We start from the raw sequence: 23,063 nt of genomic DNA on the forward strand, positions 1-23,063 counted from the left end.
AGTGCCTGGCATGACTAGGGCCCTGATCTTGGTTGGAGTCAGTGCTGCACCTGTGTGACAGGAGCCCTGATCTCGGCCCAACACCAAGCCTGACAGGGCCCCACTCTTTGTTGGTGCTACTGCAATATAACCCATAATAGACAAAGTACAAAGCAATGGAGAAACAGGCACTCAGTCAATCCCTTAACCATCTCTTGGCCCGGTCTGCCCACACAAAATGAGGACTAGAACTACAGAGTTGTACGAAGTATAGAATCAACTGTATTCCCCTTTGCGGTAATGTACATGGGTTGAAAGGTTTTTTTTTTGACTTCATCATAATTGGTAACACTTTACAGTAACATTGAAGAGTACAGGAAGTTTACAGGGTAAATATGCAGAACCACAGAGTATTTCCCCCAAAACAATCAGGAAGGGGTTTCTGTTCATTAAAAAAACCAAACCAGAACTGATACAAAAAGAATGAATTAAAAATTTATTTCCTCCCCACCTGGAATGCTGTAAAGGAAAAAGATTGGGAATTCTCTTGTTAAAATAAACCAATCTCTCTCTCAATATTTTAAAAAGAGGATATTCATTAGTGTCATATTTTTAAAATAGAGTTTGCAATCTTCATTTCTCCGCCCGAGCCCCTCCCCCAAACAAAAATAAAGTATTAATAATGTACAAATTAATTTACAGTTGATAATGTTCATTACACTCCTAGAGAAACGGCCAGAAATCCCCCTCCTTCACCCTGCAGACAGTTCCATTAAGTGGCAACGTTTGGAATGAAGGAAACTCCAATAATAATCTGCATCTTTAAAAAAAAAATGTTGTTTTTTTGGTAAGAGAAAAATACAGAACTTGAGCTCATGTAATCATCCAAGATGCTGAGAGATGCCCACCAAATTTCATATTGGCTAACATTCTCCAAAGCATCTAAGGGATTTAGGAGCATAAATTTCATTTTCCAAAAGTGTAGGAGCCTAAATACCCTGGAAACTTTGCAAAATGTGATGCCTTTTCTTAAAAAAACACCTCAAAGCCTGAAAAGTAATATGAAATGATTTCAGTTCACAGCTTACAATGGCAGATATATCACGCTCTCTCCATCTCGCTGCTAGCCCCTTTTGGCATTTTAGCTTTGAAGGCGAGGGGAGTTTGCAATAACTTTCCCAGGCTTGAGAAATTGAAGTGCCTATTTCACTTGCATCCTATCACTCTGAAAGAAAGAATTCCGATCCAAATCCCTCGCCTCCTGACACCCTTCCCAGCGATGGGCTTGATCCTGGTAGGGCTGGAGTTCTCCAACCCCAATCCAGCACAGCTCCCTTGCTTTATTCATGATACGGCCCCAGAGAAAAGGGGTTTACTGCTAGATCTAGCAGAGGGACAGTGAGATCTGATGGCTAGGAGTTGGCGCCAATAAGATGCATGTTTTTAACGGGGAAGATGAGGAATGAAATTTTAGAGCTGTTCCCTGAGGGATGCAGAGGATTCTTCATCCCTTGAGGGCTTTCTATCATCCAATAGATATGGTTTAATTGGCATGCAAGTCATGGGCTGGGTGCAGGAACCTCTGGGCAAAATTCTGCCATGTCTCCCTTCCAATCTGTGACTCTTTCCCTACTGGCTTTGACCGGATGACCCCCGTGCTTTGAGCTAGGCAGGTGCTGAAGTGCATTGCTGCATCGGAACCAGTTGGAAAGCACCTGACAGAGCAAGGCCCCATGGCACTGACCTGTCTGGAAGCAGGGGGCCGGTCCTGTTGGACAATTTGCACGCAGAAGGATGGGCTGGAGTCTTGCAGAAACATGATCAAAGATGGGAGTTGGTCTCCAGTGGCCGTGCCCAGAGATCATCGAGGGATCCTACCTGTAACGTGCCACACACCTCGGCGGGGACAAATTTTTTGTCTCTAGCTCCTTTTCAAACATCCTTCCAAACCCTCTTGGATTCTTCTGTGTTAAACTGTCCACACATATACCTTATATAATATATATATTTTTATATATATATATTTTATATATATATAGAGCTCTCTTTATATATAGTCATTTGAAAAGCCTTTCCAATTCTCCCAGTGAGGGGAGAAGGTGCAGGTGAAGGAAATAGTCCAACGCCTCCACCCCCCACTTCATTTGCAAATTCCCATCAACAGCTGCTTACCCCCGTTCTGGATACCTTGAAAGAACAATACAATTTAAGGACATGCTCTGAGAAGACACTTAAAGGATGATCACAATAGCACCTTGGCATGGAGAAAACGGGATGGGAGTGGAGGAGCACGGGGGAAAAGGAATTATGCCATCAATCCCCTAGAAAACAGAACAGAAACATCGTATATTTTCCCATCTCCCCCACCCCCACATATCCCGAGCGGGTACGCCCAAACCAGTGTCAGCTCCCGTCGCTGTTGTTTCACAAAAACCAACACCATCCCAACTCTAACCCTTTTGAGAGTAGCACCCCCTTTTGTTACTACAGAGCAGAGAGCCGAATAGCCGATCAGTTCCATAGTTGGACAAGATCCATGTTAACTGCTTTATTTACCACCATCATTATTAATGGATTCATTTTTATTTTCCCGAGAGTTCGTGACTTTGTTTGTTTCGGTTCAGTTTACTCCACACATTTCCAAGACTCTGACACATTAACAAAGAGAGAGAGAAAAATCAGTTATAATTAAAGAACCCCCCCCTTTTATTGTTTTAATAATAATTCCGAGAGAGACCGATTTTTCGTCCCCAAAATCTTTGCCCAGCCAAGTTTTCTGGATCCAGCTGTATCCTGCTCCGCATTGGAATTTTGTCGATAGTTATGAGAGAAAAATCAAATCTTTTGTATCCCAATTGGATTAGTCTGTTTCCAAACAGGGCATGGGAGAGGGGTCTAAAAGGGGTGGGGAGATGTACCCCAAAGTTTCATCTGGATGAGGAGGCATCTAACTTTCTGGAATAACAAAGGGGGGAATCAGCTGTCACCTATATATATATATATATATATATATATATATATATATATATATAAAGGCAAAATCCTGGCTCAGCTTTATCTAGGGAGCTCCGAAGCCTTCATCAATCCATCTACCCCACCCCCAGATCTTCGTTTTCTGTTCGCTCTCCGAGTGGTCGCTTATTTCCGGTGCCAACCTCTAACCATGGTGTGTGTGATTTGATCGCCCCCTGCTGTGTTCTTTCCCCCACTTCGTTTGCTAAAAGGAAAACAAATTAAACAAACCCCCAAGATCTGAAGGAATCCGGGGTGGGGGAGGAGGGGAAGCGAGCATGATTTTGAGGTGGTTGTTATTAATTTTTGAGGATGAACTGAAAAATTAAAAAAGGGGGACATGAACAAACTGAAACCAGTGCAGGGTGGGGGTGGGGGGCAGGATCCACTGGTTGCCTCTGTGATGCAGAAGGAGGAGAAAGGAAAGCTGGGAGGTTTTGTTGGTCTCTTGTATCCAAAGGTTGGCATGATTTGAGCGGTCTCACCCTGCAATCGTCTCTCTCGCGCGCTCGCCACCAGAGGGACAGGAGGGAGACGTGGCTGGGGGGGGCGGAGACTCACACATAATACTCCTTGTCCTTGTTTTTCTTGCTCTTGCTGGGGGTTTTGGTGGCAGAGGTGGGTTTCTCCTTCACCACCGTGCCGTTGCTCTGTGCCGAGTTGCTGATGTAGTTCCGGCTCTGATCCACCTGGTAAGAGCCTTCGTCCCGGTTTCGGTACTTGTACATGGCATAGAGGAGGATGAGGATGCACAGGGCGGCCGCCGCCACAATGCCGACCACCATCCCCGTGGTGCTGCTAGATTCGCGGATCACCTCGACGGCCCCTGGGGGACCCCTCTCCCCCGAGCCGGTGGGGTTAGCTGTGGGTAGATTGTGGAAATTGGGGGAAGACGTTATACCGGGGTACTTATGCCTGTTACGGTTGTCGAGTTCAAAAGAGGTGGGCAGAGGGGGGTACTGGTCTGGGTGGGACTTGGGGGCCTCGCGATTGTTCATTTTGCCGGCGGGGATGTTACGGACCAGATCGGGAGAGGCAGTGGAGGTCAGGAGCTCAGGGATTGAGGATGAAGCCGGCACTCCTGTCCTAATGTTGGGCCTGAAGCCTTGGGACTTTTTAGATGCTCCATCTGGCCTGGCCAGCAGGGTCCTATCTGTGACCAAGGGGAATGTGGTGTAAAAATCTTCGTCATCAGTAGGGGGCAGGCTGGAGTCGAAGACCTCGCCCGAGGCGTAACCGGAAGCCTCAATGCCCTCTTCGCAATCGCTGTCCTCTTGGTCGGCTAAGCATGGGGGTTTTTGATTGGCGGAAGGGGCTAGGGTGTCTCTGGTGGTCTCTATTACGGTTAGGAAGGGGCCAAAGGTAGGAGGCGGGGGTATGAATGGAGACCGGGTGGCAATTGGTGGGGTGTCTAAGGAATCTTCGGTAATTATGGGCAATACTAATTCACCTCCTAGAACAGAGAGAAATAAAGGGGGAAGAGAAACAGAAAAGGAGAGATGGGTTAATACGAACCGGAGGAAAAACTGCCACATTTGGACACAAGAAACTGAATCAAACTGATTAACTGAATTTAAAACTAGACTCGTTCCCCAATCTCTGGCTGCTTTTTAAACGAATCTTTACGACTGTTTTTCGTTTTAAACTGTAGCTTTTTACAACAAAATCTAGAGAAATCATAAATTTAAAGAAAAAGAATTAAAAAAAAAGAAATTAGTCATTTAATGCAAAAAATTAAACAGATTTTCAAACAGCAGAATTAAGTAATAATAAAAGAAAAAACCTAATTGCAAACTGCTTTTCACATTTCTTTTTATTCCCCTCTTTTTCTCTTTCATTTCATTTTTTCCCTTTTCTTTTCGTTTTAAAAATAAGAGAGCAAACCACAGAATTCAATCAACTTACATCAACAAATTGGCCATGTGATTTTAGCATGAAGAAAAAAAATTACAAAAAAGAAAACTAGGTAAGAATGTTTTTTTGGAGAAAAACAACTTTTTTTTCTTTCTTTTTTTTTTAAAACATCTCTTTTCTCTACCACTTGCCCTTTCAATTATCTCTCTAGAGTCAATTCTATGTTTCTTTCTTTCTCTCTTTCCATCTAGATGTATTTCTCTTTCTATCTATACTCTTTCTTTCTAGATTCATTTGTGTCTATATTCTTTGATCTTTCTTTCTAACTAGATTTGTTCCTTTTTCTAGATTAAGTTATCTATAGTCTTTCTGTTTAGATACATTTTCTTTCCTCTCTCTCTCTCTCTCTCTCTCTGTATTCTTTTATCTATCTTCTTTCTTTTTATCTAGATTCATTTCTGTTTCTATCTATACTATTTCTACATTAATTCCCGTGTCTGTCTATATTCTTTTTTCTGTCTAGCTGGATTAATGTCTCTTTCCTTCTAGATTCATCTATAGTTTTTCTCTCTAGACATATTTACTTTTTTACTTTCATTCTATCTAGATTAATTTTTCTTTCTACATCCATTTCCTTTTTTTCACCTATATAGATTCATTTCTGTTTCTTTCTATATTAATTTATCTACCTTTTTCTTTATTAATTTTCTTTCTAGATTCATTAATCTATGGTCTTTCCATCTAGATGCATTTTCCTTCTTACTTTCATTCTTTCTTTCTAAATTAATTTCTCTTTCTGTCTACCTATCTAGATTCATTTTTCTTTCTTTTTCTGCATATTTTAAAATCTTTCCCTCCCCCCCACCCAGACACACTTTTCAACTCTGTCTGTCTGCATTTTCCATTCCCACCTCCCACCTCTCCCTCCCCCCCATTTTTTTTTTACATCTGGCAATCAAAGTTGATGTTGAAATGACAAGGACACTGCACACATTATTTTGGTCCTTTGACTGTAAATTTGGCGGGTGTGTGTTGGGAAAATACACGTTTAAAAAACATACGTAACTATATTTTCAGTAGCTGTTTTGACAGATCTATGGGCTCTTGCCTATTAGAACTGGAAAGAAAGCAGATAGAGGGACAGATGCCTAGCCCCACTGACATCAACAGGAATAGAACCCAGGAATTCTGACTGCCAGTTCCATCTGCTTTACCTGTTAGACCCCACTCTCCTCCCAGAGCTGGGGATAAAACCCAGCACTCCTGACTCCTATGCAGTTACACCCCATTGCACCAGCTGAGGATGAGGACCCCCGGAGTTTGGCAGACCATTCCCAGTATGTGCCATTCCCATCAGCCGGTTCCCAGTTTCCTCACCAGCTTCTCAATGGACAGTGCCAAAGCCATGGGCTCCCTAGCTACACCAATCTTCCCGGCAGTAACAGGGTTAGAACTCCCAACTCTGCTGCCCCTAAGCTGCCCACCAACCGGAGCTAAACGAGACTTGCTGTTAACTGTGCGGGGCTCCGTCACACAGAGCTGTGACTCTGATTCCTCCCAGGAGAGGGCAGTGGCACCCTCTTCCCTGCCACTTCATTACAGCCCAGCCTCTAGTAGCAGTGCTGTGTCTGTACAGCGATGGGGGCTGCCTGCCAAGGTAGAATCCAGGGGCACCGGGGATGCCAAGGCCAAGGCTCTACAGGCTGTCCCAAGGGGTGAGGCTATTAGTACCTATGCAGTGGGCAGTGTTCCCTCTAATTTTTCCCACACGTGTGGAATGAATTTTATTATGTGCACATCACCTTCATATTGGTGCACATAACAAAATTAATGTGGTGGGGAGGGGCTGAGGGGTTCAGAGTGTGGGAGGGGGCTCAGGGCAGGGGCAGAGGGTTGGAGTGCGGGGGGCTGAGAACTCCAGCTGGGGGTGCGGGCTCGGGGGTGGGGCCAGGGATGAGGGGTTTGGGATGCAGGCTGCCCCTGGGCTACAACAGGGAGAGAGGACTCCCCCCAGCTCTCTCTTCCCACAGCAACACCTGGGCTGGGGGAGAGAGGTGTCTCTCACAGGCCAAGGCAGGTCCAGCCGGGGCTGGGTTGGGTCAGGCAAGGGGTGCCTCCCCCCAGCCGTGGCAGGTCCGGGGCTGGGTTGCAGCTGGGAGCCTCTCCCAGGCCATGGCAGGTCTGGGTTGGGATTGAGTCGGGTCCAAAAAAGGGGTGCCTCTCCCTGCCGTGGGAGGTCTGGGTTGGGGCCTCCCCCTGGCCGTAGCAAGTCTGGGGCTGGGCTGGGTCGGTGATGTGGGAGGGGTGCCTCTTCCCACCACGGCAGGTCTGGGGCTGGGCTGGGGCTGGGGCTGAGCGTCGCGCGGCTGCTTACAGGGAACTTAGGCAGTGAGCTCATAAACCTGCATATGTGGTCACACCACCAGTGGGAGCTGTGATGGGGTGGGGAGTGCATGAGAATGCACGCAACAGAGCCACTACCCTCCATGGTTTACAGACCAAAATCTCTGCTCCGGCTCCGCTTACAGGGCAGGAGCCAACGTGGAAGGGAAAAGAGTTATACAACAGCTTGAAGCAAGTGGTTTAGTGCTCTGGGAGTCAGGACTCCTGGGTTCTTTTCCTGGATCTGGATGGGAAGTTGAGTCTGGTGGTTAGAGCAGGGGGGCTGGGAGCCAGGACTCCTGGGTTCTAGCCCTGGCTTGGGAGGGTAGTGGTTAGATCAGGGGTAGGTAGGTGTCAGGAGCCCTGAGGGCTACGGCCTGTTTCTCTGTTGCTTTACCAGCGAGTCACTTCACTCAGCCGCCCCATCATTTGCAATATCAGAGATCAAACAAGACCACTCCGCAAAGGAGCGTATGGGGTGGAATTAGCTACGTGCAGTGCTTTGAGCTCCCACAGCTCATGCGCCAGGTGGTGTGGAATATGAGGGTGACCCTCCTTTACAAGGCTGCGGTAGGTATTTAAACAATGTGTGTGTTCTCAGTGCCCCCTCCTGCGGGGGGGAGAGACAGTGTAAGCAAATCACTGCTTAGCCACAGCCCTCAGTCAAGCCTGGGACTCAGAGCTGTGACCTGACACGGGGTCTCAAGGGGAAGAGGATGTTGGTGACTGAGTGAGTTTATGAAGGAAGCTCACAAGAGATCAGCTTAGTCAAGCTGCAGGGTGGCATGAGATCTGGCTCCAGGTACGCAATAGGTGCAAAAGACACTGGGTGGGGGGAGAATGGCTTGGAGGGAAATTAGCGGCTATGGGATGAACAGGAGCAAAGGATAAAACTTGGAGGGGGATAAACTGTAGGAGACAATCCTGGCCACTGGTGGTGGATAGAATAGACTGTAGGTTCCAATCTTGGCTGGTGGAAAACACACTGATGGAAAGGACAGCTCCAGAGGCAGGGAGTGGAGTCCATAACTATCAAGTGTCAGGGAGTTCCGCAGGCTAACGATGGAGTGTACAAATGGAGTCACTTGACATGTGTGGCCTGGAATTTCACTGGGGGTTCCTGAATGGTGAGTGAAGGTGAATAGCAGATCCCAGCTGCCTGTCTAGATCCAGCCCATCCTTTTAGACCCCTCTAGCATATCCCCCTCTCCTTCATCTCCTTGCTGAGCTAAACACCCTGATCTTGCCAGCCTCCTCTGCTTCCAAGTATTGAATTGTTTTCATTGCCCTGTGATTTCTGTCAAGCTGGGGCCATCTCATAGATTTACACAATGGCACGAGACTATTATGCTGTATAACATTCTCTCTGCTTCTGCACACAGACTCCTGGCCTATTCTGCACTGGTTGAGTGCTGCTGTGCACTGAGCAGAGGTTACAAGTGAACTGCTAGAGGGTACTGTGCTGCTGGGAGTGAGGTGGGGACTCAGTAGGAGGCGCTCTCTCCCCAAGGTCAGTACTAACCCTAATGTAGCACTAGGGGGTGCTGTGCTTCAAGCAGTGGTGCACGTTAGCCATAGGGATAGTCAGCTGCATCTCAGCACTGGGTGGATCCCTGTATAAATGGGCCCTCATTACCCCACCCCAGAGGCAGCTGCATCGCCACACTGGCTGAGGGATCCCTATAGCTCATCTAGCTCAGAGTCGCATACATTAGCTCAAAATTATCATTAAAAGCATTCATTGTCAGCTGAAGAAAACAGAGTCAGGGCTTCATAGTGGTTTGAAAGGCAGCAGTAAATAACAGGGAAGGAAAAGCTTCTCCCTACAATTGCACACGCCAATGCCGAAGTCTCCAGTGGTTGACAGAGACTCCACCCCCTCTCCTGGACAGATCAGAAATGGAAACTGCCACCCCACTCCCTAGGCCCACGCGCTTTGGAGAGGAACCATAGCCCTGTCACTGGGCTGGAAAGATCTGGCCAGACCCTTTATTACAAGCCTTGCTCGATTGTTGGTATGATAGGTTGTAATGGTATTCTGGGCTGGCTGGGCCCATCAGTCTGACCTGGGGCAGGGAGGCAGAAGATACTGGGCTGGCTGGGCCCATCGGTCTGACCTGGGGCAGGGAGGCAGAGGATTCTGGGCTGGCTGGGCCCATGGGTCTGACGTGGGCTGGTGGGGGGATACTGGGCTGCCTGGGCCCATGGGTCTGAGCCAGGGTGACAAGGGGAGGGGGGGATACTGGGCTGGCGGGGGCTATGGTCTGGCCCGGGGTGGCAGGGAGACAGGGGATACTGTATCACCCAGTCCCGGAATACCAGTCCATGTGCTGAGTTGCCTTGGCTGGGGATGGGCTGGTTTGTGCTGGTGGCTGAGTGCAAAGGATTCCAGGCTGACACGGCAAAGCCTGGCCCAGTAGCTGGGGCTGCAGAGTTGGGGGCTGGGGGCAGCAGCCAACCCCTTCCCTCACAGAGTACTCCATCAGCTCCCTGAGAGCCATCGCCAGGGGTTCAGGAGCCATCAGTTGGGCCCAGAACACCAGGAGAGTTTTTCAAGGTTCTCTCCTGTTTGGTGGTCTTTCTTTTGATTCCAGAGCCCCAGCCTGCCCTGGGGCACAGTCATTGCATGACAACACTGGCCCCTGCTGCAGAAGCGCATGGGCTGCAGCTCCTGGCTCCTCCCTGTACCCCGACATTGCATTTGCTGATGCAGGGTCCCAGCTCCCTCTGCTCTGCCCTGCCCCCATTGCACCTGTGCTCTCCTGCAGCTCCAGGCTCAGGGGCTCTTCACCTGCCCTCACCCAAGCCAGGATCAGTAGGGGGGACAGAAAGACAAGGAAGGGGCAGGCCAGCCCATTGTTTGAAGGAGAGGATGAGGGAACGAGCAGGGGCAAGTCAGTACATCTACATCGTTTGCAGGTGAGGAGGGGGAAGAGGGAGTGGGCCAGCCCATTGTCTGGGGGAGAGGAGGAGGGAAAGGGAGCAAGGCAGCCCATTGTCTACAGGAGAGAAGGGGGAAGAAAGGAAAGGAAAGGAAGAGGGAGCAAAGGTCCCCCTGCCCCCCCCCCCCCCCCCCCCGCTCTCCTGCTGGTGATAGCTCACCTTACCTGATCACTCTCGTTACAGTGTGTATGGTAACACCCATTGTTTCATGTTCTCTGTGTATATAAAATCTCTCCGCTATATTTTCCACTGAATGCATCCGATGAAGTGAGCTGTAGCCCACGAAAGCTTATGCTCAAATAAATTTGTTCGTCTCTAAGGTGCCACAAGTACTCCTTTTCTTTTTACAGATACAGACTAACAGGGCTGCTACTCTGAAACCTGTCAAGCTGCTAGGCTCTCTCTACCTCCCCCTCCTCTGCTGAGGGTAGGGGGAGAAGAGCTCAGCCTGTCTCCTGCTGCAGTCCTGATTAGTGGTTCTCCCCCACCCAGAAGTGGGTAGGGATTCCTGGGTGGATGGGCACATTGGTCTGATCCTGCCCCCCTGCTCTAACTGCTCAGAACTCTGGGTCCCACTGGTGTCTCTGTCACGCTGTGTCATGGCCTTGGGAGCAGGGAAGGGGAGGGGAGCACACACCCCAAAGCCACAGGGGGACAGGGACTGCAGCTGACCAAAACCCAGTCCCCTTACTGCCTTCCCGATATTAATTAAAAGCCTGCAAGAAGGTGTGTGTATGTTTTTAATGAGCAGCCTCTATCTGCTTGCTGAGCCCCTCCGTTGGGCCTTTCATTTTCTCCTGTCTCTTCTCCTCTGGTTTTTATTGTGATGCTTTTGGAAACATTTGGCAAGCGCTGCACAAAGGAGCCGCGCTACCTTTGATCACGGAGAAGAAGAGAGAAATAACATAACCGTGGCGCCGTCGGTATGAGAGGAGAAGAAAGGATGCACCAACAATTACTCAACTCACAAGGGAGGGCCACCATATAGGGGGGAGCAGCTAATTAGTCCCTTGTTTTATTGGGGAGCTGAGCAGTAGTAGCCTGGGTGTCCACACTGAAATTAGCGCTAGGTCTTTCCTGTGCTGTAGTCTAATGTTGGACTAGGAACCAGGACTCCTGCCTGGGTTATATCCCAGCTCTGGAAGGGGAGTGAGGTCTAGTGGGTTAGAGCGGGGGCTGGGAATCCTGGGTTCCTTCCTATTCCCAGCTCTGCTACTGATCTGGGGCACATTCCTTCCCCTCTTGATGCCTCTGTTTCCCCTCCCACCCTTGTCTAGTCACATTGAGCTCCTGGGGGCACGGACTGTCTCTCCCTTTGAGCCTGTGCAGCACCTGGCCTGATGAAGACCTGATCTCAGTTGTAATCTCTAGGCACTACTGCATAATTAAGAAGAGGCTGATTTGCACCATCTGGGACTCTGCTCCTGAAGTTCCTTGGTAGCGGGTCCTTGGGAGGTTTGTCCATCTCATGTCTCCAGTCACAAAACCTAAGAGGGTGAGCACCCCCTACAGCTCCTGCTAAAAAGGGGCCCTCCTACAGGGATCCACGTATGGACTCACACTTGTGAGCAGTGTAGGCACGGCATGTGCACGCGCACACTAAACTTGGTACCCTAACAGCACAGATGTGTGCTAGCCAAATTACAGATCTGTGTGAACCTGGAGGCAAGACTAGAGGGGGAACCCAGAGGGGCACTAATCCCACAGAGGAGTGTGCAGCATATCAGTGGCTTGCAGGTAGACACCAGGCAATGTAGATCTGCAAAAGCCCATTGCATAGACACGTAACTGCAAGCCAGTTATACAGCTGGGTATGGTACCATTTGCAATCGGGGAGGAGGGCACTGAGCTGAAATACAGAGGGAGCTGGGCAAAGAGTGAAAGGAAACAAGTTTTATCACAGAAATATCCCCTCAGTGTTTGTTACTTGACTGCTATAGAGCAGCAGCAGCAGCGCCTAGTGAGTAGAGCACTGGCTGAGAGGCAGGATTCCTGGGTTCTATTCCCCCTCTGCCATTGCCCTTGTGGCCGTCCCTTCTCCTTGGTGCCTCTGCTTCTTCTCCCTCCCTTCATCTATTCAGCCTGTGAGCTCTTCATGCAGAGACTCTCTCTCACACGGGGGTGTGTCCCGCTCCTGGCACAATGGGGACCTCCATGGTCAGAGCCTCTCGCTGCTGCTGTGATGTACACAAGCCCTGGTTACAGCCATGCATGAGCACAGCAGCAGGATTGAAGGGTACAGATGTGCCTTCTGCAGCTCCAGCTGTATGGGGGTGCACTGTAAATGCACAGAGGAATGCAGCTGGGTTTCCTGCCCTTCCGGCTGTGCGAAATGATGCATTGAAAATCGGCAGCACTGGGATATTGTTACAGGGGCCTGAGTCTCCAGCGACTGTAGTGGGGATTGAAGGTGAGCCGTGCTTCTGAAAACTAGGCCATGGGCCAGAACCTTAGCTGGGGTAAGTCAGTAGCTACACTAACTCCAGTGAGTGCACCCTGGTGCACGGCCCATCTAGTGTCATGCTGGGGTCAGCACTGACTAAGAGGGGAGAGCGCCCCCTGCTGAGTCCCCACTCTGCTCCCTTCAGCACCACACCCCCTATGATCAGGCTGGGATCAGATCTGACTCCAACATGAAAGCATCCCCTGCTGAACTCCCTACAGCCTCTGGCCAGAGAGGGCTAGATGCCCGTGTGCAACCAACATCTCCCAACCAATGCCCATGTAGTGCCTGCCTGGTGCAGCTCTGAATGCCATCTAACTGGCCCCCTGGCTGGCAGAGAGACGGAATGGGGGACGGGCAGGGGGAGGCATGCTGGCTGGGGTGGGGCCCTCTGTGGGTGGGTGCAGGGGGCAGATCCCCCTGCTGCTGCCCTGGCTCTGGGAAATCTCACACACAACGGGGAGGTCGACTCATCCCTGGCACAGGAGATAAACATGCACCGAAGGGTCCTGGTGCTCCCGAGACAATAAAGAATGGAGCTAATGAACCAGGGCCAGTGCAGCACCAGGCGCTCCCTGCACTGCCAGGCTCATAAATCTCCCCTTGCTTCCCATCAGGGAGGAAAATTTCATGCCCTACCAGGGCCTGGGTGATGTGGAACAGGGAGTGCGGTGGAGCGGAGTGGGTTAAGAGCAATAACCGGTGTGGATGTTGGGCGGGTGGAGGGAGGGTGGTCAATGAGAGTGTGGGATCTACCCCCACCAGCCCACACTGCAATTTCCATTCCATTTAAAGAGGACACAAAGCCACATCCATCTGTGGCTGGGTGTGTTTCTGCAGGGACAGCAGGGTTCTGCCTGCAGCCAATGCAGTGTCTCCCATGGATGTGGCTCTCTGCTCTGCTCACTCTCTGCCTGGATTTATGTCTCTTTCCTCACTACTCCCCTCCCCTCTCCCCCCTACACTCTCGTTCTATGCCTCTGGCCATAACAACTCTGGCTGTGATCTTGTCAGATCTTAGCACCTGGCCACAGAGGGGACTGGCGCAAAAGAACAAACCTGCGTGAGACAGCGGCTCCCCCTGGCTAAGTTGGGTCGTTGCGCTGGTAGGGAGAGCGACAGAACAAACCCAAGGGGCTGGGAAGCTCACCCTGCAGTCAGTGCAGACCCCAGTGTGGAGTGGAGGGCTCAATAGGGGGCTGGATCTGGAATTGAAGCCAGGTCTCCCTAGTCACCTGAGCGACTGAACCGTCCTTCCTCTCCCCCTCACCACTCCAGATCAGACCAACGGGCACATCCAGCCCAGTATCCTCCGCACTCCCCATTGGATCAGACCAATGAGCCGCTCTTGCCTGGTATCACCCAATGTCCCTTGTCACTCCAGATCAGTCCATAACCCACCTGCCCACCATACTGGATCAGCCCAACAAGCCCACTAACCCAGTACCTCATCTTTGACAGTGGCCAGTGCCAGCCGCTTCAGAAGCAGGTTCAAAGAACCCTGCAGTGGTGGGTCCCCCTACCCCCAGCTGGTCCCACCCAGAGGAGTTCAGTTCCTCCCATAGCCCCTGGTTATTAAGCTGAATTCTACCACTGCACAGTCTGGTATCTGTCTAAAGTCCTGAGCCCTTGTTGGAACGTGGCTAAGCTCTCACTCCTGGGGAGATCCTGTGGCAGTGAGTTCTACTGGCTAATGACATGGTGGAGGGGAGCATTTCTGGAGATCATCTGGGAACCTGACATTTTCTATCCTCTCAGCCTGGCAACATGAGCTGGAGCCAATCAAAGCTCCCAAAGTCCCCCTAGATCCCATTAATCATTGCCTCCCTCTGCCTCCTCTGCTCTTTGTGAGGAGTGGAGAGGGATTTAGAGGCCCTGGACACCAACCTCCCCACCCCCCGCAGGGTACTTCTCCCTGAGGGATTCCCCAATTGCAGCATAAATGACAACATGGCACAAAGGAGCACAGCCAGATCACAGCAAGCCAGAGGTAAACCTCTTCTTCCTTCTGAAAAACCTCCCTGCTCAAGCAGGGAGTGTCCACCTCTTAGGTTTCCCTAGCCCTGGTTTAGCACTCAGTGTGGAGATGCATCCACCTCTGGAGTGGGTAATGCTGTCTGTTTACACAGGGATCTGTCACCCAGTGTGGAGATGCAGCCACCTCTGGTGTAGGGAATGGGGGCAGTTTCCCCTGCCTAGTGCTGAGATGCAGCCACCTCTAGGGTGGGGTGCAGCAGCTGCTTATCAGTCTGCTACAGCAATAATTCCTGAACCACTAAAGGCCCTTTCATTCTGTCAGCAAATGGGAAAGGAGGTAATAAAGGGATGCTTCACAAGCTGGGCCTGAATCTGTATGCTGGGAGGGGAGTGGGATCCAGTGCTTTGAACAGTGGGGGCTGGAAGCCAGGACTCCTGGGTTCTATCCCTGGCTCCGTGAGGGGAGTGGGATCTTGTGATTAGAGAGGGGTGGAGGAGTGTGTTGAAGCCAGGACTCCCGGGTTCTATCCCTGGCTCTGTGAGGGGAGTGGGGTCTAATGGTTAGAGCAGGGGATTGAGAGCTGGGAGCGAGGACTCCTGGGTTCTATTCCCACTTTTCCCAGTTGGGCTTGGATTTGTGTGATGGGGGATGGGTGGCTCCAGCTAACTCTTTGGTCTTGTAAATCCTGGAGCAGGTGCTGGGAGAGAGGTGGGGTGTAGGGGAGCCATTGCACCCTCCGCCTGTCTGGAGAAAGGCAGACAGGATGGTAAGGGAGGCCAGGGGCTGAATGTGTTGGGTCAGCCAGACCCTGAGGTGTCTAAGGGTGTGGGGAGGGTGCCTGCTAAATACAGGTTTGATACTGAAGACCTGATCAGTGGGGAGGGGCAGTGGGTTAGCATAATACAGCATAGAACTGGGGGTGGGGAGTTTATGGGGGAATCAGGGTGTGTGTGCATGAGGGTGCAGATGTGTGAGTTCACAGGTTTCTCTCTCTATTTGTGTGTGCATAGGGGTAAGAGGGTAGTGTTGGGTGAGTTCATAGGATTGTCTCTCTCTGTGCAGGTATCCATAGGGGTGTGCTTGCGTGTGTGTAGCACTATGTGAGTTCATAAGGCTGTGTCTTATGTGTGTGAGTGTACACAAGTGTGTAGCTTTATGAGTTCACAGGGATGTGTCTTTGTGTGAGTGTGTGCATGTAGCAATGTGTCAGGTCACCAACAGGTGTTTGTGTGTGAGTTCAAAGGGGTGTCTGTGTGCATGCATGAGCACAGGGATTGTGTAGGTTTGTGCATTCATGAACAGAAGTTTGTGCGTCAGTGTGCACACAGAGGTTTGTGCCTCTGCATGTGTGTTTCTGTGTGCATACACAGGGATATGCGGATGTGTGTGTAAATGTGGTGCATGCGTGTGAGTGCACCTAAGTGTGTGTGTGCCTCAATGAGTGCAGGAGTGTGTGTGTGTGTAAAGGGATGTGTGTGTCAGTGTGTGTAGGTTAATGTGTGTGTAGGGGTGAGTGCGGTTAGTGTGTCAGTGTGTGTGTAAGCAGCACAGTGTGTCAGGGGCTGTGTAGGGTGTATGGGTGTGGCTGTGTGCATGTGTAGGAGATATAGGGGGGACAGTGTGTCAGGGTGTGTACGGGATGTGTGTCTTTGCCAGGATGTGTGTGTGTAGAGGGGTCAGTGTGTCAGGGTGTGTACGGGATGTGTGTCTTTGCCAGGGTGTGTGTGTGTAGAGGGGACAGTGTGTCAGGGTGTGTGTCCAGTGCACCCTGGAGAAGCCCCCTACCCACACATGCCAGCAGCAGAGAGAAGGACCCACCTGTGCTGGGCTCACACTCCTCCAGGTCCTCATCATCACTGGGGCACTCAGCTGACGCCACCAACAGGTCATCTGTGTTCTGGGGAGAGAGGAGAGCACAGCTCAGTGAGGTGGTGCAGGGTGTGCCCTCCCCGCACACAGCCCCCAGCCTAGGGCCAGCCTGGAGCTAGTGCCCCCTGGAGGGGGAGGAGTTCATGGACCATTCCTCGCACCCTGAGCCTGCCAGGCCTGGGCGCTCCTCACACACTCTCATGTTTTGGTCCCCATCACCTATGGTAGGACTTCGTGCCTCAAAGTCAGGTCTCTGAGGCCTGGGCACCACTTCAAATTTAGGTCCACACAGTCACGGTGTGCAGGGGTGTGAACCCCTCCCCAGCCCCCATAGCTACACTGCCCTAGCCCCCGGTGCAGATGCAGCTAGGCAGCGGGAAGAATGGCTCGGAGAGGCGGTGTGCCTACACTGACAGCAAAAACCTCTTCTGGCAATACAGGCCGCCAATATGCCACAGGGCTAGGCCAGCACAGGTTGCTAGGCCAGGCCAGTACCCTTGGCCTGTGTCTCCCACATCCCAGTGCAGCGCAAAGCAAGTGGGAGACCGTACTGTGCGGTCCCACTGGGTCAGACACACAGCTTGGCTGGCGAACAGCCGTGGTCGGGTCTGGGAGCCTTGGGGATAGACACTGGCCTGGGACTCTGGAGTTTTAGCCCTGGCTCTGGGAGCGGAAGGGGGCCTAATTGTTGGGGGAGCTGGGAGTCAGGATTCGTAAGTTCTATTTCTGCCTCTGCCACTGACTTTAAGTGACTCCTTCCCCCACCCCCACTTCCTCTCCCACCCTGTGTCTTTGGGACAGGGCCTGTCTGTGTCTGTGTAGCACCAAACACAAGGGGGTCCCAATCTCATCTATGCCGGGCCAGCTGGGCCCATTGGTCTAATCTAGGATGGAAGCGAGGTGGGGACACCGGGCTGCTAGCCCATTCCTCTGAGCTGGGCCAGGGGAATACTGGGCTGGCTCGGTCTGGCTCCCACCTATCCATCTCCCTGTTCCCCATCCAGCGAGGGTGCCATGTGGTACGTGAAGGGAGGGGCCTGCTCCCCAGCAATCAGTATTCCAGAGCTGGCTGTGGGGATCATGCTCAGCGTGTCGGAATTAACATAACAAAGACTTGGACAGGGACCCCGGGGGCAGGGAATCAATCAGGGCCCTGGCACAGCAGCAGGAATGGCAATGTGGAAGCACTGCAGAGTGTGTGTGAAGGGGGGCGATACCCCGCTGCAGTCACACAGCTCGCCCCGTTCACATGGAGCCAGCTGTATCTAATGCCTCCCCTCTTCTGCAGCCAGCTATGTCTGATCAGCCCCTCTCCTGCAGCCAGCTATGTCTAATCCCCTTCCCCGCATCCAGCTATGTCTAATCCTTACCCTGCAGTCAGCAGTCTGATCATCCCCCCTCAGCCACTGGGTCTATTTCTCACCTCCCCTGCCCGCAGTCAGCTGTGTCTGGTCATCGCCCCTCCCCCCTGCACACAGCCAACTGTGACAAATCACCCCCACACCCGCTGCAACCAGCTGTGTCTGGTCGCCACCCCTCCCCCCTGCACACAGCCAGCTGTGACAAATCCCCCACACCCAGGTGTGTCTGATTGTCACCCCTCCCTCCTGCACTCAGCCAGCTAAAACAGATCCCTCCACCCGCAGCCAGATGTGCCTAATCCTCACCCTGTTGTAAGTCAGCTAGCTGATCATCAGCCAGCTGGGTCTATTTCTCCCCCTTCCGCACACAGCCAGCTGTGTCTGATCACCCCTCCCCCTGCACAGCCAACCAGCTGTCTGATGCCCCCTCACACACCCCACTGTGTCTAATTGCCCCTCCTCCCCCAAACAACCAGCTGTGACTGATCATTTCTCACCCCCCCGCCCCCAGCTGTGTCTAATCCTTGCCTCTTCTGCAGCCAGCTGTTCTGGTTTACCCCCACCCATCTGTATCTGATCCCCCCCCTTTTCCTGCATTTAATCCCAAATACCCCCTCCCCTCCCTGCACCCCATGAGCCACTGCCCCTCCCTTCAGAAAGGCAGAAGCCTGCTCTGAATAGCAGGGGACATCCAGGAGCCCCTGGCCCCAAAAGCCATAGCTTGAAGGCAAATCTGGAGAGGATTTTAGGGGGCTGGTACTGGTCTCCCCTTTACAGGGTGTGACTAGGAAGGGCAGGTCGGGTGAGGACACGGAAGGGGTGGGGCATATGCAATCCCATGGGGGATTCCCCCTCCCCCTGGCTGTTCATTAACTTTCCCAATTTGGCTTCCTTTGGAGTTAATGGGTGATGTAGCAGGCTCCCTCTAAACCCAAGACCTCTCCTCCACAGCACACTCACACCTCCAAGGGCTCTCCGCCTTGAGGGCTCTCAATCAGGTCCTCCTGGGGTGAGTACTCTCAATCAGGTCCTCCAGGGCTCTTGAGCCGCTTCCCCGTGGGCCACTAGCCCCTTGAAATAGCGACTGAGGTGGCGAAGGACTTAGGGCAAGTGGAATCATGAGGCAATTCCCCAGCTAAGCACTGCTGGGCCTGGCTAGTAGGGGGACCTAGCAGGTGCTGGGGGGATCAGTAGGGGGTGCTCTCCCTTGAGCCTGGGCTGCACTAGGAGGTGCTGTGCTGCAGGGAGTGGGGTGGGAGGCCAGCAGAGAGTGCTGGCAGGCAGAGGCAGGGTGCTGTAAGGCTCAGGGTAGGGGCTCAGGAGAGACGTTCTGTCGCAGGCCGTGCTGGGGGCATGGGCTGCAGGGCTCCACGGGGCGCTCGCCCCTTGCACTCAGTGCAGCACAAGCTGTCGGTGGAAAGCGCCGACTGCTTTAGCAGTGCTGTGCTGCCCCTGGGGAACGGGCTGCGGTCAGTGCCCATGTGAGCCATGCCGAGAGGGTCTGGGCATACCAGTGAACAGCAGCAGGGGAAGTGTGCCCTGCTCCTGCCAGCACGTGTCAGAGATCAACGGAGCTGCCTTGAAAAGCAGGGCTCTGGGGCAGAGCCTGACAGGAGGCCTGGAGACCAGGCTGCTTCTTAAGTGCAGAAAGGATGAGCTGTGTTACCAAAGCACCCCCTGCTCCCAATAGGACAGAGTCCTTGCCCGAGGGGGAAGCTGCCATTCTGCCAGGCATTCAACAGCATGTGCCCTCCAGATGCAATGGGGACTAGAGCCCTGGAGTCCTGACTCCCAGCCCCCTGCTCTAACCACCAGCCCTCCCACTGCTGGGATGGAACCCCGAGGTCTTGACTCCCAGTCTCCATTGCTCTCTGTGCCTCCAGCTCGTAAGCTCTTTGGGGGCAGAGATGGTCTCTCACTAGGTGTCTGTGCAGAGCTGGCCCATGGAGCCATGAACTTGGTTGGGGGTGGGGGCCTGTGCAGTGCCTGGCCCAAGGGGACCCCAATCTCAGTTGCTGGGTCTTTGCAATGCCAGGTGCGACAGGGACCCTGATCTCAGTAGTGGTTCTGTGCAATGCCTGGCATGATGGGGATCCCGCTCTCTGTGGGGGGGGGGGCCTGTGTGCTGTCCAGTGCGACAGGATGCCTGAGTGTCAGGTGGTCTGTGCAGCCTGTGGCGTGACACAAACCCTGATCTCTGTTGGGGAGGGTCTGTGCAGTGCCCAGCCTGATGGGGACCAGATCTCGGTTGGGGGAGGGGTCTGTGATGTGGCTGTCACATAGCAACCCCCCCCCCCCCCCCCCCGGCAGTCCTGTGTGATGGATCTCTGGTCTCCTCATGGCTCGGTGCCAGCGCTCCTGTGCCCCATGCTGGCCCCTCATTACAGCCATAAATCCCTCCCTAATGGGTACAGCCAGTGCATTAATCCCATCAGTATCCTGGCTTGGCCCCAACCGACTAATGAGACTCACTGTCCCTGCCATGCAACTGTGCACAGCCCCTGCCCACCACTGCCCCCTGAGCCCCACGGCCGGGCTGTCCCCCTGCCACATAGAGGAGCCATGGATGCATGTAGTCCAACTGCAAACCAGCACCACATCAAGAGGTTACTGCAAATATGTTCTATACATGGAGCATGGAGGGGCTCGTCCCCCTAGGTCCAGCCTGGGGAGCCCCCCAAAGTAAGGATCCCATACTCAGCTCTGAGCCTCCCCACTCCTAAACAGGAGGCAGTGGGTGAGCACCCAGGACGGATGAACTGCTGGGGACCTGGGACAAGGAGCTGTTTGTATCCAGCACTTTCTAGTGGACTGAGCAAAGGACTCCGGGGTTCTATCCCCAGCGCTTGGAGGGGAGTGGGGTCCAGTGGGTTGGGTGGGGGCCTGGGAGCCAGGTTTCCAGGTTCTATTCCCCTCTCTGCCCAGCTCACGTCTTGTTTGTGGTGGGGCTAAGCCACTGTCCCTTCCTCGTGGCCCCCCCAGCCCCCCTGGGCAGAGAACGCTCTCTGGAGGGGCGCCTGGGTGCCAGAGCATAGAAAAACCCACCGCAAATAGAATCCGCTTTAAACTCCCTGCGTTGCATCTCTGAGTCATTCCCCCTCTCCTCCCCAAAACCTACCCCCCCCAGCCTCTCTCTCAAGGATGGGAAATCAGGCTGGTCTAATTACTGCTCTGGATGCCATGGCAACAGGAAGATGACTTTGTCAGCGATTTTTATTTTTCATACACATGGGCATGAGGAAGAAGAAAAATCCTGTGGCTGCTGCAGCAGCAGCTCCTGGGGAGGGTGACCCCAGAGGTGAATAACATCGTCCTACACCCTGATCTGGGCAGCACAGCACCAGCCCCTGGCCTGCCCCCTCCATCCTTCTCTGGACCCTGCCCTCTGCCCACCCACCCATGCTCCCCTTGCCTCCCTTCTCCCAGGTACTGCACCCTTCCATCTTGCTCCAGCCCCTGCCCTCCATCCCTGACCACCAGGCCAAGCCCACTCATCCATCCTCCCCATCCCCTTCACTCCCCTTCTCCAACTGCAGCTCCTGCCCACGCCATCCATCCTTGCCCAGTCCCTGCCCTCACCGCCTCCATCCTCCTCCACCCCCCTGCCTACCTCCCAGCTCCAGGCCCTGCCCACCCCTCAACCCCCACAAGCACTAGGCCCTGCCTACCTCCCCTCCATCCTGCTCCCCGCCCTGCCCATTCCGCCTCTCCCCGCAGTTGTTTGTGTGACATTGATGTGATGCCTCTCCCAGAAATTAATTTGGGGGTTTTAAATACCGTTCCCGCTCTGCCCCCATCCCCAATCGCTCCATTGTGATTGCAGGGATTGCCCTCACCCCCTCCCAAAGGACTGCAGTCACCTGCCCCCTGCTGTTTCCTTACTTGGGGGCCAGTTCTGGCTGACTCAGGCCTATTCTCAGGAGATGCCAGCTCAGGGAGCAGGGCTCCAGGGCTGTGATGTATGGCTATTGTACAGTGGCCTGGCAGGGGGATGGCACTGGCTTACCAAGAGCTGTGGGTATACAGCTGGGATGTTTTTCTAACAGATCTGCTCTAGTTCACCCAGCAGTGAATTCAGCAAAGGCCTATGCAGGAGGTTTTTCAGGAGGTCAGACTAGATGATCACAATGGTCCCTTCTGGCCTCGGACTTTATGAATCCGGCTTTGCCAAATGAACCTTTGCCTGGCTGACTGTTCCAGCTGGTCAGAAACACTTTGATTAAATGTTTCATTGCCAAAAGGGCCCATTCGTCAAAGCTCAACGTGTCCCTGGGGTTGGGGAGGCTCTGACAAATTCCCTGGCTTGAAAAAAATGTCAGAAACAAGCTTCCAAATGGCTGATTCTTTTGAACTGGAAAGGTTTGGAGGGTTGGCTCAAAATGAATTTCCCTTTCCAAATTAACTTAATTCAGACCAAAGGTTACAAAAGAGAAGGAAAACCAATCAAAACCACAGGGCCATGGGGCTGGGAGGGACCCCGGGTCACCGAGTCCAGACCCTGCTATCGCAGGCACCTCCATCAGAGAATCTGGGTCAGAAACAGAACCAGTTCCATCTTCAAATTGGAGAGCCACGCGCTGCCACAGGGCTGCTCCAGAACCTCCCTCTTCTGCTGAATGATTTCCATTTCCCCAACTGACAGGTTTCCCCTCAACTATGCACTGTCCACATTTTGACTTCTCCTCTGGGGACAAACGAACGAGATCATCAAAAGCCCCATGGGACAGAAAATCGTTTCCTGCCCGGCCTGACTGCCCAGATTGGTTTGAGTCACTAGCGGGTTGGCCAGAGAATGGTTCCACCAAGCCACCTCTCTCCAAGTGCTCCCAGCTTGCTAAGGGACAACACGCCAGGTCTGTTAGCATTGAGGATTCCAGCTCCAGCCTTCCGCCAGCCTGGTTTGAGGAGAGCATGGGAGAACAAAAGATCCCAGCAGGGCTTAAAGGGGGACCAAATCAAGTGTGTCTGGAGAAGCTAGCCCTGCCTAGTTTGCCCTCTGGGGGAGGAGGGGCTGGTAAGGGTTTGTATCTGTGGATGCTCTTAATCTGGAATCGGTGTCCCCTCCCCACACAGAATTCATGAGGAATAGCTAGTCTGCTTTCAATTCACCCACTCCCTCAATCCAGTTTAGCGTTCCTGTGTAGACAAGCTCCAGATAGACACGTACAGACTGTAAACTTCCCTTGCCTCCGATGCATTGAACCTCTTGCTAGCTGCACACCACTTTGGATTCAGAATGCTA

At 52.7% G+C, this 23,063-nt stretch overlaps 1 protein-coding gene across 29 annotated transcripts in view; it reads right to left on the reverse strand.

Annotated features, from left to right (window-relative positions):
• Positions 1–238: 238 nt before the first annotated feature.
• NRXN2 (neurexin 2) overlaps positions 239–23,063 on the reverse strand; it is a 274,548-nt gene continuing 251,723 nt past the window's right edge. For 18 of the 29 annotated variants that reach the window (XM_073351968.1, XM_073351963.1, XM_073351962.1 and 15 more), the window contains 2 exons: positions 16,410–16,488; positions 239–4,444 (listed from right to left, as the gene is read on the reverse strand). In XM_073351968.1, coding sequence (XP_073208069.1) covers positions 3,549–4,444; positions 16,410–16,488 — 975 coding nt within the window. In that variant the 3' untranslated portion in view covers positions 239–3,548. The remainder of the gene's footprint in view (positions 4,445–16,409; positions 16,489–23,063) is intronic. The other 11 variants (XM_073351981.1, XM_073351978.1, XM_073351975.1 and 8 more) reach the window with 1 other exon arrangement.

The sequence above is a fragment of the Lepidochelys kempii genome, chromosome 7 (assembly GCF_965140265.1).
Source record: "Lepidochelys kempii isolate rLepKem1 chromosome 7, rLepKem1.hap2, whole genome shotgun sequence".
Lineage (NCBI taxonomy): Eukaryota > Metazoa > Chordata > Testudines > Cheloniidae > Lepidochelys > Lepidochelys kempii.